This window comes from Stegodyphus dumicola, chromosome 3, assembly GCF_044657685.1.
Source record: "Stegodyphus dumicola isolate Sdum_Otavi_A_Nest chromosome 3, ASM4465768v1".
In the NCBI taxonomy this organism is placed as follows: Eukaryota; Metazoa; Arthropoda; class Arachnida; order Araneae; family Eresidae; genus Stegodyphus; species Stegodyphus dumicola.
This window is the reverse complement of record NC_140770.1, coordinates 155,279,381-155,292,239: the sequence shown is the minus strand read 5'-3', so window position 1 is coordinate 155,292,239 and position 12,859 is coordinate 155,279,381. Positions and strand designations below refer to the sequence as shown.

General features: G+C 31.7%; 1 protein-coding gene across 2 annotated transcripts in view; it reads left to right on the top strand.

Moving 5' to 3' along the window:
- The window catches only part of LOC118200747 (uncharacterized), a 31,618-nt gene extending 20,090 nt beyond the window's left edge, over positions 1 to 11,528 (top strand). The window contains exon 2 of one of the 2 annotated variants that reach the window (XM_085813531.1): positions 11,122 to 11,528. In XM_085813531.1, coding sequence (XP_085669657.1) covers positions 11,122 to 11,275 — 154 coding nt within the window. In that variant the 3' untranslated portion in view covers positions 11,276 to 11,528. Of the gene's footprint in view, positions 1 to 5,998; positions 9,532 to 11,121 lie in introns of those variants that run through there. The other variant, XM_085813532.1, reaches the window with a different exon arrangement.
- The last annotated feature ends 1,331 nt before the right edge of the window (positions 11,529 to 12,859 follow it).

Sequence of the window (12,859 nt, the reverse complement as noted above, 5' to 3'; positions counted from 1 at the left end):
AGGAATTTTAGAAACTGATATGAAAGCTGTGTAATGATGTTCATATGCAATAAAAAATAAAATTTTATTATTTTATTAATGTAAAGTTTAAAATTTTTAGAAATAATGAAAATTGTCTAATTATTGGTATGTAAGGAATTATGTCGTTACGTAGCAAGAAGGTAATTTGTAAAAATGATAAAATTGAAATGTTCCACAATATGAATTTAAATTTTTTAAAAAATATTTTATTTGTATAAAAAATTAATAAAAATAATAATAATAATTTAATAAAAATCTTTGAAAATATTGAAGCTCTACAAGTATTAGAAACTGCGACGTTGTTTATTGTTTGAATAATTGGTAGAATTCGCTCACTGTATCATGGTAATTTTAAATATAAACAATTTATTATACTTATTATCAGCAACGCCTAAGCTTAAATGTTATAAATGTAAATTAAAGGTAAAGAATTTGATATTAATGTACAATAATAAACAATTTATTATTGTTATTTTTAAGAGAAAATAGAAAGTACACATAGTGTAAATGCGAGACTACATTGTGACTTCATAAGCTTAGTCCCACCCATTTATGGACATCCCACAGCTCCTCCTACTGAACTTTGTTGATACAGCCTATTCTGCGCTTTTACCCGATATTCAATTTAAGCAATATTTTAATCCAATTAAATGTTGGCGCAATGTTTGTATAGCGGTGTTTTTATTCTATTATACGAAAGTAATAATTGAACCTTACTTTAGCATTTTATACTCTTAGTAACTGTATTTATTTACATTTGCCAGCCACCTTAAAAAATAACGTTTTCAACAAAAAATTAATCCATTATTTTTAACGATATTTATTTTTTTAAAGTTTCTAATACTTTACTATATGCGTAAAATACGTAAAAACAGCACTTTTCAATATGGCTGGTGACTGTAAAAATCGCACCAACAATTGCGCCAATGTAAATCGCCAAAAATCCGTGCAACCATCTACCAAAGTAGCACCTAATTTTTTTCTCTTGAAAATATAAGATAAAATATCATTAATTATACTTTGCTTTTCAGAATTTTTTTTTTTTTTTTTTTTTTTTTTTTTTTTTTTTTTTTTTTAAATTCCTTTATGTTATTTATTGCTCACTTCACTGTTTTTAAGATATTGAAAAGTTTTGAGTGATTTTTTTAGGAAACAAAGTTCGTAACCTCCTTTATACCATTTGAGTTCTTAAGATTTGGCAAAGGGAAGTTCGTTAATTTATTTATTAGGATAATTAATATTTGTATTAAGTGATATTGCTTATTTCATTGTAATTTTGTTATATGTAATAACTTTTTTTTATGAAGTTGTTCTGCAGTGTAAAATTCTATGCAGTTTTTAAATTTAACGTTTGGTGTTTCCTTCAGCCATTTTTCCGGTACATTTAAAAGCCAGACGAAGGCTGGCAGCGAAGCTGCTAGTATAGTAATAAAACTTACTTTTCTTAAAAGCACATTTTTTTCCAATTTTAGATGAAATTGGTTCATCCTATTTCTATTACTTCACCTCCTTATTCTTGTTCTTACTCTCCCATTTTTTTTTAATTGTAAATAACATGTACTGTAGGAAAATCATAAAACTGTTATTAAACTAAAAATCAACTAAAAATAATTTCAGTTTTTGAAACTACAATGCATGTCATTTTTTAACATAAAATGGAGTAAACCAAATGATGTCAAAATATTTAAAACGTATATTACCCATTTGAATGCAATTTTAAAATGAAATACACATCAAAAGAGCCAAAATACATGTATGGAGGTGGCTATGTATAATATATGATAATGCTTCCGAGGTATGTCGCTGCTTTCGTTCGCGATTGCATAAAGTGAGAGTCATCTGTCAAAACTTCTTGTGTTATTTCCTCTCCATGAATGCCAAGTTTTCCTGATTTAAATAATTTTTGCTGAGAACTAATTGTTGGAGTGTGGGAGGGGAATCATAGTGTTCCTTTTTTGGATGTTTAATTCGGATTTTCGAGGATTCCGTGAAAACTTTGATCTTAAATATTGTAGTTGTAAAAAAATGAACATGACTAACATGAACTGGCAAGAAACTTTTCATGCGACAGAAATGCAGCAGTGCTATAAGTAACATTCAAATTCAAACCCAATGCCCATATGCATGCTCGCACATCACCAAGCATGAGAGTGCGAGCTGTGTGGAATATTCACTACATGCAGGGCCATTCGTAGCAGGGGGACAGTTCGTAAAAGCACGCGGGCGGCGAAAATCAGGGGCGGCCGGACTCTTGTGATACCACGATTAAATGTTTTAAATTCAATGTAAGTACTTTTTATACAATTTGTCATATGTAAGTACTTAGTGAGTATGAAATAAAAATTTTATTAATCATTGAGTTTTTTTTTTTTTTTTTTGCTAGAACGCCCCAACCCGCCTGATCACAAAGTAATCTTATGGTCTAAAAAGGGGCGTCACATTCACACCACAAGCGAAGGCAGCCAGCGACCCGGAGGCGTAATGGCAGACCGCACATTGAGTTGAACAGTCGCATACTGCGCATGCCCAGAAACAAATTTGGCGTAATTATTATGTTGGCGCGATTTGAAAAGAAGATAAATACGGTATGTGGTAGATGTATCGCCATCTGATTGTGAACACATCTGGCGTTTAAGTCTTCGTAGAGTATGCGTGCAATGTAAAGTAAATACTGTGTAAAATTAGATTTTTTTTCCTGTATTGCTCCAACAACTGGAAAGTTGAAATTATTGCGAAGTAATGTGAAGCAGTGTTTACATTCAAAATGTAAAATATAATACTTATGAAATTCTGCACATTCCTTTGGAACTGTACAAATTTTCGTTCAGAAAAAGACTGAAATTTAGGATATATTAGTTGAAAATTTATTCATTATGCTTTTAAGCAATAAAAACAATTCAGGATTTACCATACGTTCCATTCGTACGTACATAAAGAAACACTGAGGAATATAACAAGTGCTTGCAAATAACACTGAAGAAATTTTACAATTCTTTAATGCTAGTTATTAAATTCTTTGAAATGAGAAAATAAAAACGCGAATATACGCTAACAAACTAAGCGAGATACTCCAGTTTACAATTACTGAATTATAACATGTAAACAAATTACATTTAAATAACGAATTATTACGAACATATGTTAACAAATATTAAATGCATTGTTATTGACAAATTAAAATGAAACATATATTAGAAAAATAAGCAAGTGCAACCGACATAGACATTAAAATAACTAATAAGCAAAGTTCCACAACATTGCAATTTTAAACATCACTCGAACACACTCGACAGCCATGGAGATCACGAATAAGCTAACGTAGGGTTGCTTAGTCGCCGATATTTCTCCGCGCGCCAAAGGTACACCATCAAGCATGCGCAGTAAGCGAAATTCGCTTAACACTGTTCAACTCAGTGTGCGGTCTGCCATTACGCGACCCGGAGAGTCCCCCAACAAAAGTTAAAACGCCAGATTAATTAAAAAGAACAACTAATCCAAGATATTATACACGAAGCAACTTTAGCATTTAACTTAAAATTCAAAGCTCCAAGAAACCAAGCCCGGTATTCCGAGTAACTAAAAAATGTTAATATACTTCTTCTTCTTGAAGCTTGGCTTCCCTTTGGCGCCTTATGCTCCATGTTAGTATAATCAACTAAAGAAAATATACATCCAGCAAGGTTGCCATACAACTATTATTATTATTATTATTATTATTATTATATATTTTTTTAATGGCTGGATTAACGACACAACGGGAAAGAAGAAAACCAAAAATAACTAAATCAAGAAAACTGTGTTAGTAAAAATGATAACATAAAATAAAGAAGGAAAACACACAACGAAAATATGACATACAGTCCAGTGCCGCCCTAACCACAGGGCTAAATGGGCTATAGCCCCAGGGCGCAAGCCGTTTGAGGCGGCAATTTTTTATTTGCGATATAGTAAAAATCTATTTTTCATTTTATTAGTTTTTACTTATTTTTAAATTAAAACACTTCTTAAAATATTAAACTGATTTTTATTTCTTCCAAATGTGCTGAAAAACGATAGATAGAGAAGGGCAACGCGAAATAGGAGTAACACCCTACCGATCGTACTTTTGTTTCAGTCGCATTTGAACTGTCGGAGCTGTACTGGAGTTAATATAAGACCACCTACGTATACTCACCGCGTCGCCAGGGCATATTCATTTATCTAAACGTAAATTGTATTATTTTAACAATCCTGATAAAAGATAGGAACATAAAGGGATCACTGACGCGTACCTTAATATAGATTGCACGACAAAAGTAAAATTGATATAATTTTAGTATTTGTCGACTGAATAAGGTGAATTAAAAATTGAAAATTAAGTGGAAATTATTAAATTATATTATTATCTTCCTAAGGTAAGTGCTTTTCCTTTTACATACACTAGTGGACAAAAAAAACGCATAATAAAAAAAAAAAAAATGGCATTTAGCAAGATAATATTTATTAATTTTAAAAGGTTAAAAAATAAATTGTTTTTTTTTCTCATTTTATATTTAAAAATATATTTACTTTCAGGTATAAAGAAATTAGGTAGTATATTAAACGGTTTATAAAAATCAAAGTGGACCAAAAAAAAAATGCATATTGAAAAAAATTGCCTTTTCCCGCCAAAAACATAAAAAAATTCTATGATTCAGTGCATCTATGTCAAAGCAATTATCAATTGAAGACAAGGCTCAAATTGTAGCTTTCCACGAGTCTGGAATGAGCCAAATGGAGTTAGCAAAAAAATACTCCGTAAATCAATCAAGAATTTCCAGAATTGTTAAAAAATATATTATAAGAGGGTCTTCATCTCGAAAACCGGGATCTGGCCGAAAGTTGTCACTCTCATCAGGTGATTTTTGAAGCAAAATATCTCAAAAGATCCTAAATTAGGATCAAATAAATTGAAAAATATATTAAATGACAGAAAAAGAAAATGTGTTTCATCTAGAACAATTCGTCGTGGATTGTGTTCTATAGGTTTGCCTGGCAGAGTTGCCTGTTCTAAACCATATTTAAGTCCTGAAAATGTTTTAAGCAGATATGAGCATGCTAAGAAATGGGTTTATTACACTCAAGAGCATTGGAATAGCATAATCTGGTCAGATAAGACCAAGATAAACTTGTTTGGATCAGATGGACGAAGATATGTGCGTCGTAAGGTAGGGGAAAGATATAATTTGAAAAATTTAAAGCCTACTGTTAAACATGGCGGAGGGCATATTATGGTTTGGGGTTGTTTTAGCTCTAATGGCACTGGAATGTTAACGATCATTGAGGGAAATATGGATTCCCTTAAATATACTAGGATAATCGACTCTTGTCTTGCATTGTCAGCTTCAAAAATGGGTCTTAATGGATATGAATTCCAACAAGATAACGATCCAAAGCATCGTTCAATGCATTAAAGAGAATATTTCAGAGATAAGGAGATTATTGTCCTAAGCTGGCCATCCTAATCACCAGATATGAATCCAATAGAACATCTCTGGACTCACCTGAAAACAAGAATAAGGCAAAGACAGCCAAAAAACATTGATGAGTTAAAAAGGATAACGCATGAAGAATGGGACAGGATTGATCCGGATTTCTGCAAAAAGTTAGTCGAAAGTATGCCAGATCGAGCTGAAGCACTTTATAAAGCAAAGGGCGGGCATACAAGGTATTAATTAAACAATATGCATTTTTTTTGTCCACTTTGATTTTTATAAACCGTTTAATATACTACCTAATTTCTTTATACCTTAAAGTAAATATATTTTTAAATATAAAATGAGAAAAAAAACCAATTTATTTTTTAACCTTTTAAAATTAATAAATATTATCTTGCTAAATGCCATTTTTTTGATTATGCGTTTTTTTGTCCACTAGTGTATATGTTAGCTAAAAATTAATTAATAATGATATATACATATTTAACAATTTTATAACAATTTTTTATTCCATTATGTAGGAAGACTAACCATGGAACATAAACGAAAAAAATTATCTGGTTCCGCCAACCGTAAATTAAAAGAAGAGAAAGAGGCGAGGCAAAAAGCTCTCTTGGAAAAAATGCCTACATTAACAAATTTCTTTAAAAAAGGCGAAACACTTTCTATGGATATTACAGAGGATGAGCAACACAAAGAGGGAAAAGAAAAAAATCAACAACAGTATGACAATAATGCCCAGCAATCAAATGTGAAAGAAAAAGAAGAGGACCAGAAACAACAAAACATGGAACAGCCACAGCCAGAAGATCAAGAAAGAGAATATTTAGATGAAGATGAACTTAGTAATATGTTGAGTGTTAATTATACTGATCCAGCATTATAGGGAAGATTAAGCGAAGATAAAATTATAGATATAATGAAGAACATATCTAACGTAGAAGTAGATATTCAAGAACTAGACTTTTCTGCATCTAAAGTGGTCTACAAATAACAGAGCAGGTATGCTACAAAAATTATATTTTATAGACGTTTACAAAACGGAAAACAACAAAAAAGAAACTGGCTTTTATACTCAAATACTTCAGGAAAAGTATATTGCATCCCTTGCAAACTGTTTGGTAGTGCCAATAATCCATTTAGTGCAGGTTTTAACGATTGGAAACACAGTGAAAAAATTTCGGACCATGAAAATTCAGCCCTTCATAAAGAAAACACCCGTATAATTGTGAACAGATCTACAGAAAAATGGGAATATTTCAAAAATTATTCTATTATATGTATGGAAAAAAATACGAATTACTGGAAAAATATTTTAGAACGTATCATCGAAGACATAAAATTTTTAAGTTCAAGGGGTTTGGCTTTTAGGGGAGAAAATTAAACTATTGGTGATAAACATAATGGGAATTATTTAGGGTGCTTAGAACTTTTAGCAAAATTTGACCCTATTTTGCAACAACATATATTTAATTTTGAAAATAAAGGTACTGGGAATATTTCTTATTTATCTGCAAATATTTGTGATGAGTTTCTAAAAATATTGGGCAGAAATGTTAGATGTTTTATTATCACAGAACTAAAAGTGGCAAAATATTACTCTATTATAGTAGATTCGACGCCCGATATTTCCCATATGGATCAATTAACCATTGTCGTAAGATATGTCAATAAAAATGGAACACCCGTTGAAAGGTTTTTAAAATTTTTGGAGAATACTGGCCATAAGAGCTCAGAAATGCAAGACTGTATTTTAAAGCTATTATCTGATTTAGATATTAGTTTGGAAGATTGTAGAGGACAATCTTATGATAATGCCTCTAATATGTCGGGTATATATAACGGCCTCCAAGCACGCATTAAATCTAGAAATAATCTTGCCATTTACGTGCCCTGTGCGGCACATTCTTTAAATTTAATTGGACAATCGGCAGCTGAATGCTGCATACAAGCAACTAAATTGTTTTTGTTTCTACAAAACTTATACAATTTCTTTGCCGCATCAACATCAAGATGGGAAATTTTAAAAAATACGCTAACAGCAAAAAATAAAGTTCCCAAAAAATTAAGCGACACTCGTTGGTCAGCAAGAGCTGATTCAGTGAAAGTAGTGGTTTCGGGCTATGAAAATTTTAAAAATGCTTTAACTAAACTTTACGAAGATAATTTTCAAAAGCCTGCAACAAAAGTTGAAGCCCAGGGGTTGTTAAATGAGTTCAACTCATTGGAAACTGCTATTATGATAGCATTTTGGAGTGAAATATTGGAAACCATCGATAAAACTAATACATCGCTTCAAAAAGTTGATATTACAATTGAATGCATTGTTTCATTATATGCTTCTTTAGAAAAATTTGTACAATTGAAACGAAATATAGATTCGTTTAACCTTTACAAATCAGAAGGTATAAAATTATCTGGCTGTTATGAATACAAACGGTTACGGAAAAGAAAAAGACAGTTCGACGAAAATACGTCGGAAGAAGTGCAACTTGATGCAAATGACGAATTCCGCATAAAAACATATTATGCTATTATTGATAAAATTCTACCAGAAGTACAAAAGAGAAAATGTGCATATGTTGACATTTATTCAACATTTGGGTTTCTAGTTAATTTAAAAAATATAAATGAAGACATAATTAGAAATAATGCTGCAAAGTTGTGCGAAATATATCAGAATGATTTAGAAAACAACTTTATTGAAGAATGCCTACATTTTAAACATGTGAATTTATTGGAAAATACCGAAAATATATCTATCGCAGAACTAAGTTTAAAGACAATAATCGAGTTAAAAATTGAATCTACATTTCCAAACGTAACCACAGCACTGCGCATATTTTTAAGTATCGCCACAACAAACTGCAGTGGCGAAAGATCATTTTCAGCAATCAAAAGAATAAAAAATTACTTACGATCTTCTTTGGGACAGAGTAAACTCAATGATTTAAGTATTTTGTCTATTGAAAGATATTTACTTGAAAATTTAAATACTAGTGATATTATTGATCAGTTTGCCAAAGAAAAAGCTAGGAAAGTAAATATATAAGTTACATTTGTTTAGATTAAGGTGTGTTTTTGTTCTTAAATGGTTTTTTATTTAATTAAATTTTATTTTTGTTTATGTTATGCACTGATGGAGAATCATATAATAGTTCCGATCAAGTTCTAAGGATTAGACTAAAAACTGATCGGAACTGTCATTATTGAGATAATCCCCTCAAATCTGGGTAAACATTTATACCCATCTTTTAAATAAGTGACTTTAAAGAAAAGTTACAATAAAGATAACAGTTTATTATAAAAGTAATAAATAGTTTTTTTTTCTAGTTCTGACACTTTTGTTTTGTATAACTTTTCCGACTCCCATTTGCCATTCTGTGTATTTTCTTAGGAAGAAGGGCGCATTATTTTTAGTAGCCCATGGGCGCCGAATTCCTTAAGACGGCCCTGATACAGTCACACATATCATCAAAACGCGACGAAAAAGACATCCTAAAATAAACACATAGAAAATAAAACGAACTTGGTTTAAAAAAAAAAAAAAAAACTGCAAGACCTGTTGCAACATAATGAAGACCACGCTTTCCTGGAGCGGATCATTGCCAGTGACGAGGGCTGGTGCCATTATTTCGAGCCAAAGAAAAAGCGAAGCATGTGTCACCTTCCCCTAAACATTAACAGCAAGGTATACTGTGACCAAAGAATCTCTAATATATTCTTTGCTGTGACGGCCTGTGCTGCTTACGACGGAAGTGATTCTGCTCCACTATAACGCGAGTCTACACATCTCCAAGGTCACACAAAGTGTAATGGCCAAGTTCAAGTGGGAGCAGCTTGAGCATCCACCCAGACATATCCACGATATTAGTCCTCTAAAAACACACTCAACTATGTCTTTCAGGAAATGAAGGACGTAATTGAGGTCTGGCTCCTGTCCCAGCCACAGGAATTCTGGGAACTAGGAATCCTTCGTCTCGTGAAACACTAGGATAGTCGTGCTCATGCCTGTGGTGATTACTTGTGAATAAAGACTTCAGTTATACCTATAGTGTCGTTTCGTACCTTTTCATTTGAACACCCCTTATATTTTTCTCTAATTTTAAAGGTCAAGTATGCAAAATTTCGTTGAGATCGGATTAAAACTGTAGATCTGCATGAATTATACATATTCTTAGTTATTTAGAGAAATGATTTTATTGCATCTACCTAGTGTAATTTCAAGAGTCCAGTTAAATAATTAATAATAATTGAAATGAATCTGAGTTTATTGATTTTAAATTGCTTTGTCTTTTAATTAATAACAGAATAAATTTGAAACAAAAAACAATAAATATCTTACGCTTTGCTAAATGACAAAACACTGCAGCATGGAAGGAAAAAATATTTTAATTCGGTCAGTGGTAACACATTTCTTCTAAATCACTTTTATTAAATTCGAAAGGCTAATAAATTGCGAGTGGCAACATATTTTTTATATAATTAAATTTGAAACACAAATATTTTGCGCTTTGTAGATTGGTAATACAAAGCTTTGCCGATGCCCTGTGACATACATCTTTAGCATGTAATACAGATAAATTTTAACATTCAAAGATAGAGAAGGAAACTAATCACTCTGCAATTTTTAAATTTTCTAGAAAACTATTCTTCGTGTTCTTAATTTTTTTTGCTTCTAGAATTCTACATATCGTGCAAAGTTATTTTAAATATGCTATTACAATTTTTGCTTTGAATATTTTAGTACACAATGAAACACTTTGGGGAATAAATAAATATAACTGAGTTTTAAATCCAAATAGTATACATATCAAGACTACTATTCATCCTTATCTGCTTTGCGAACATGATGTGTCCTGAGTGGGAACAGTGAGCTTACTGGAAGCTATATTCTGGTGGAATTGTAAAATAGATGACTAAGATGTGAAGGGTTTAACTACCCTTTATTATCCACGATATTAGGCGCTCCCGCACTTCGGGATACAAAGACCAACCACTTGTGGTCTGAACGTAAAAATATAAGAACTACTAACTAACTAAATTTAAATAAGAGCTAACTTTGAATACTTTACACAAATGACTAACACTAAGACTAGCCTTTTTAAATTATTACGTATGTAGTACGCAAACTGCGGAAAACTACAATACGTCTTTAGCTTTCGAGAGGAATAAAACCTTTGGCCTTAAAGACGGACAGCAACTGATTGAAAGCTCGCGTAGAACACAGTGGCAAGAAGGCTCACTTTCTCTCCATCTAACTCTGTTCTTGGCGAAAAGCCACAACTTAAATACTTAAGCGTTAGCAAGTACAATTTGCATAAAAAATTTAACGCGCTTATTGTGGCCGGAAATGAAAAATAGGAGAGGACAGTAAAGTTTTAAAACAAAATAAACGTTAGTCAAACTTAAGATCCTTACACATATACTAGATTTCATTCTGGACGCAGCTCATAGTCTGTCCAAGATGTAGATATAGAAATGTCTATTTTTTTTGATACAAAATAATGCTTAATGAAATGTTCTTAAGATATTTAGATAAAATGACTTCTGAAATAATGAACAAAAATTGGGCATCTAGTAGTGCTTTACATCTGTCTTGCGAATTTCACGCTGTGTTTGTAGCTGAATCTCTTCTTTACAGGAAATTACTCCATCTCTACGGTTACTTGTGGACAATTACAACTAATCTGTGGATAGATGTCCAAGCACGTGACAGGGTAGTCTGTGTATCTCAAAACTCATTGGTCACAAAGGAACTTAGAATAGAAGGAGGGGATGTTCAACTCAAACCGTGAATCCTAGCGGAAACTGATATAATGTTTTATTTTATTAATATTTATTTTCTTGTTGTTATAAGGTTGTTGATTCTTAAAAGGATATATTTAAAACTTTCATTTAAAAAAATGCAACCTGCGACTATTTTTTAGATAATTATTGCTTAAATATGTGAATTTCTGTTTTAGTGTATTCAAACTTAAATCTGAAGTAATTAAGCATACTAAAATAAAGTAACATTCTTTCCTATCTCTTAAACTATGTATATGAAATGATTCTTTAATAAATTATGAAAATATTGGGAATAAATCAGAAGTATCACTTAAAGGAAAAATTGGAAAAGTACATCCAACAGGTTGCTAATAAAACCTAAACAAATCCTTTAAATATGCAGAAATATCATTTTTAAAGGCTTTAATATTATACGTATGTATTTAGATTTCGAACTATTTGTTACTAATTTTCTGTACATAGTAAATAATGGATATTATCTTTATGACTTTAAAACAAAAATTTAACAATAGCGAAGCATTTCATTATAAATTTAACATATTTTTACTGGAAAATGCATGTACGGAACAGCTTAAAAGTACGTACGTTTCACTTCCGTAATGCAATGTATTGATACAACAAACAGGAACGCCGCTTGTTGGGTAGGGTTTCATTCTCCGGATAGTGGATGAAATTGCGAATCCTTCCTCCTTCTATTCTAACCTCCTTGGTCACACTATGGTCTTCTTCCAAACTACCCAGAGCGGTCGAGCGGTAAAGACGCTGAACACTGGTAGTTCGGTCCGAGGTTCGAATCCCGCGAACGGGCTGGCTGCATGGGCGTTTTCGTGGTTTTCCTCATGTGTAAAGTGAGAGTTTACGTATGTAAAGTGAGAATACGAGCAAGTTTCCCTTAGAACGTCCTCCACAAAGGCATCCCTCCCTTAAGGCAGATAGCCCTCGAGTGCTTTGCCATAATTAAACAATCCAAACTACCCAGTGTTTCAATTTCGAGTATAGTCGTGGCAGAGTTTAAATTGCGCGGGAGCCGACCGGAGCTCAGCTCCGGTACTTCTTAGTTTTTGGGATGAATCATAATTCTAGTCGTAGCGCACCGGAGCCCTAACTCAGAAAGCTCCGGCGCTTCTTTTTTGTAACTGAACAATTTCAGTAAAAATTTGATCTCGAAAATTTTATTTTTTGCAATAAAATTATATTACAAATCGCTTATTAAATTTTAATTTATCTCTTTACATTTTATTTAATTTTAATTTAATTACGTTTATCTTTAATCATTTAACTATTTTAAGAATAATAACTAATTTATTTTATTTAATTATGTAATAATTAATTAAATAATAATTTCGTAATATTAACTATTTAATTTTTTAATTATTAATGAGTTTAATAGTCATTTTATTTATTTATTTACTTTTGTTCTTCTTTGCTGACGGTCTTCCATAGTTCTCCGGCACTTCTAATTTTAGAAATTAAGCCCTGAGTCGTGGGGTTGTATGTTATTCATATCGCACTGTGAGTACAATTCAGTATCTTCGAAGCAGTGTGCACTGTGCAATATCTTCCACTGCAATCTTGAACAAAAGAATCTCTAA